Source organism: Hemibagrus wyckioides, linkage group LG15, assembly GCF_019097595.1.
Source record: "Hemibagrus wyckioides isolate EC202008001 linkage group LG15, SWU_Hwy_1.0, whole genome shotgun sequence".
In the NCBI taxonomy this organism is placed as follows: domain Eukaryota; kingdom Metazoa; phylum Chordata; class Actinopteri; order Siluriformes; family Bagridae; genus Hemibagrus; species Hemibagrus wyckioides.
The window spans coordinates 23918511-23921791 of NC_080724.1; the positions used below are offsets into that span (position 1 = coordinate 23918511).

General features: G+C 43.4%; 1 protein-coding gene across 2 annotated transcripts in view; it reads left to right on the top strand.

The window, feature by feature from the left end:
- si:ch211-236h17.3 (carbohydrate sulfotransferase 11) overlaps positions 1–3281 on the top strand; it is a 16784-nt gene continuing 13503 nt past the window's right edge. For both annotated transcript variants that reach the window (XM_058409694.1, XM_058409693.1), the window contains exon 1: positions 1–478. In XM_058409694.1, coding sequence (XP_058265677.1) covers positions 334–478 — 145 coding nt within the window. In that variant the 5' untranslated portion in view covers positions 1–333. The remainder of the gene's footprint in view (positions 479–3281) is intronic.

A 3281-nucleotide genomic window follows, 5' to 3' on the forward strand; every position in this document is an offset into this window, starting at 1 on the left:
ATGCCCTCCATGTTGTGCAAGAGTGGAACAGCGAGTGACGTCGTTATAACGTTTTATAACGGGAGAAACAGAAACCACGTAATTGTGTTTCGTGGAATTTCCGCGCGCGCGATCTGGAAATGACCCGGAAACCCTTAACGAGGCGAAGAGTTAGTGTTAGAGTTAGTGTCGAGTCGGAGCTCGGTTCTCTCTGAATGCCCCGATGGGAAGTCGCGTCTCCGCTGCTGCGGGTCCGAGCGCTTTAAACACCGCGTGCGCGCACTCCGCCGCCGCTGCGCACCAACCGAACCGCCGTGCGCGCGCGCCTCGTGCCTCCGGAGCAGCGAAACTGTGATGATGAGGATGATGAAAGCCAGGATTGCGATGATGAAGAATATGGTGATGATGGTGAAGCCCAGAGTGGGGCGCGTGCTGCTCGCCACATGCGCAGGATCTTTCTTTATTCTCATTTTATATTTCCAGAACAGCGCGAGAGCCGGTAAGTTCTCACCTTAAACACACACATTTCTTTTTCCTGCTTTAGTAAGACTCGGAAAGGGTTCTCTGAGGGTTCGAGTGGAAATAAAGTTTCCTGGTGTAGGAGGTGTAGTTAACACAAAGACCGAAAGACTTTACTGGTTCTGAGAGGAAGATGTGAGAGGAAGAGGTTTTGCACCCAGGAAAGAGAGAGAGAGAGAGAGAGAGAGAGAGAGAGAGAATCTCCATGTTCTGGTGTAAAGAGCTGATTATGAGTCCGTCATGTTTCTGTCTATATCTGAGCAGTGTGTGGTCAGTGTGTGGGTCAGTAAACTGTTATGAGATAAAACTGATGAATGAAAGTGAAGTTTATGAGGTCAGAATTGTTTCTGTGCCTCAAAGTATACAGTGACGGTCAGCTGTTTCTTCTTCTTCTTCATCATCATCATCATCATCTTCTCACAGCATCTCACAGGTTCCATCCTAAAGTCAGATTTTAATCTGGAATATAATAAAGTGTGTGTGTGTGTCAGTGTGTGTGTTGTGAGAGAGGTTCCTCTTCTCTGTCCTTGTTCTGTGGTAACAATTTCCTCTTACCAAACTCATGTCTCAATACTGATGTATGTAATATGTGTGTGTGTGTGTGTGTGTGTGTGTGTGTGTGTGTGTGTGTGTGTGTGTTAGGGTCAGGTTTAATCTTAACGCTCGTAACCTGCTCTGATCTTCAGCTCAGCTTTTACTGAATTTAAAATAGTGGCTGAATCAGTTCATTATTGTAATGTGTTCAGTTTAGGGGTTAGTGTTCAGTTCAGGGGTTAGTGTTTAGTGTTCAGTTTAGGGGTTAGTGTTTAGTGTTCAGTTTAGGGGTTAGTGTTTAGTGTTCAGTTTAGTGTTTAGTGTTCAGTTTAGGGGTTAGTGTTTAGTGTTCAGTTTAGGGGTTAGTGTTTAGTGTTCAGTTTAGGGGTTAGTGTTTAGTGTTCAGTTTAGTGGTTAGTGTTCAGTTTAGGGGTTAGTGTTCAGTTTAGGGGTTAGTGTTTAGTGTTCAGTTTAGGGGTTAGTGTTTAGTGTTCAGTTTAGGGGTTAGTGTTCTGTTTAGGGGTTAGTGTTTAGTGTTCAGTTTAGGGGTTAGTGTTCTGTTTAGGGGTTAGTGTTTAGTGTTCAGTTTAGGGGTTAGTGTTCTGTTTAGGGGTTAGTGTTTAGTGTTCAGTTTAGGGGTTAGTGTTCTGTTTAGGGGTTAGTGTTTAGTGTTCAGTTTAGGGGTTAGTGTTCAGTTTAGGGGTTAGTGTTTAGTGTTCAGTTTAGGGGTTAGTGTTCAGTTTAGGTGTTAGTGTTTAGTGTTCAGTTCAGGGGTTAGTGTTTAGTGTTCAGTTTAGGGGTTAGTGTTCTGTTTAGGGGTTAGTGTTTAGTGTTCAGTTTAGGGGTTAGTGTTCAGTTTAGGGGTTAGTGTTTAGTGTTCAGTTTAGGGGTTAGTGTTCAGTTTAGGGGTTAGTGTTTAGTGTTCAGTTTAGGGGTTAGTGTTCTGTTTAGGGGTTAGTGTTTAGTGTTCAGTTTAGGGGTTAGTGTTCTGTTTAGGGGTTAGTGTTCTGTTTAGGGGTTAGTGTTTAGTGTTCAGTTTAGTGTTTAGTGTTCAGTTTAGGGGTTAGTGTTTAGTGTTCAGTTTAGGGGTTAGTGTTCAGTTTAGGGGTTAGTGTTTAGTGTTCAGTTTAGGGGTTAGTGTTCTGTTTAGGGGTTAGTGTTTAGTGTTCAGTTTAGGGGTTAGTGTTTAGTGTTCAGTTTAGGGGTTAGTGTTCAGTTTAGGGGTTAGTGTTTAGTGTTCAGTTTAGGGGTTAGTGTTCTGTTTAGGGGTATGGGGCCATGCTCAGGGGCCCAGCAGTGGCAGTGAGAGGATGTGAACTCAGGACCTGATCAGTGGTCAGAAGTCAGAGGGTTCCTCAGGGTTCAGTTTTAAACCCAGTGTTATTCTCTCGCTGTCCTTTCCGGCTCTCTGGTCAGGTGATTGATGACCACAGGGTTTGACGTCTCTGCTGCAGACGCTTCGCTCACATCATCAGTGTAGATTCTCATCATCAGCTCAGATTCATGTCATCAGCTCCATCTGATCCAGCTGTTCCTCCGAATCAGACCTGTGATTAATCTACACTTCCTTTATCAGAATTTCTGATGTAAGAAATCATCAATGTTCATCTAACATTACTAAAGCAGAGTATCATCAAGGTGTCCTTTCATTATATATGTATAATGTGTGTGTGTGTGTGTGTGTGTGTGTGTGTGTGTGTGTGTAGTGAGATTGTCATGTATTTTTTCCCCCTTTTTTTTTAGAAAGTAGTAAACATAAAAACACACATCATGTGATCAGGCTATAAATAAAACTAATTCCCAACTGTTTCACTGTGAAGCTCCAGCGTGAGCTGAAACTTCACTCCCACCATAATTCTGGGCGTGTCCCTCACGTGATGTTCGTATTTCACACGACTGAGTCGTTAGGGGAAGTTATTAGGGGAAGTCAATAGGGGTGTGTTGAAAGCCATTCTAATCTAACAGCAGAGCAGTGACTGCAGTGACGTGGGAGTGTTTCGAAAAAACCTGCGGGGAGAAGAGAGTGTGTGTGTGTGTGTGTGTGTGTTTGTTATAGACAGTGAACATCTGGAGCAGTAACATAAATCACATGCAGGAAATCACCTGGAATGTAGGAAAGGTCATGAAGTAGACACGTCACGTGAGGAGTTTTATCTGAATACACTGACTTTCTGGTTAATGATTTATTTTTTGGCTGTTTTGTGCTGCAGTGTGGTCATGACACACACACACACACACACACACACACA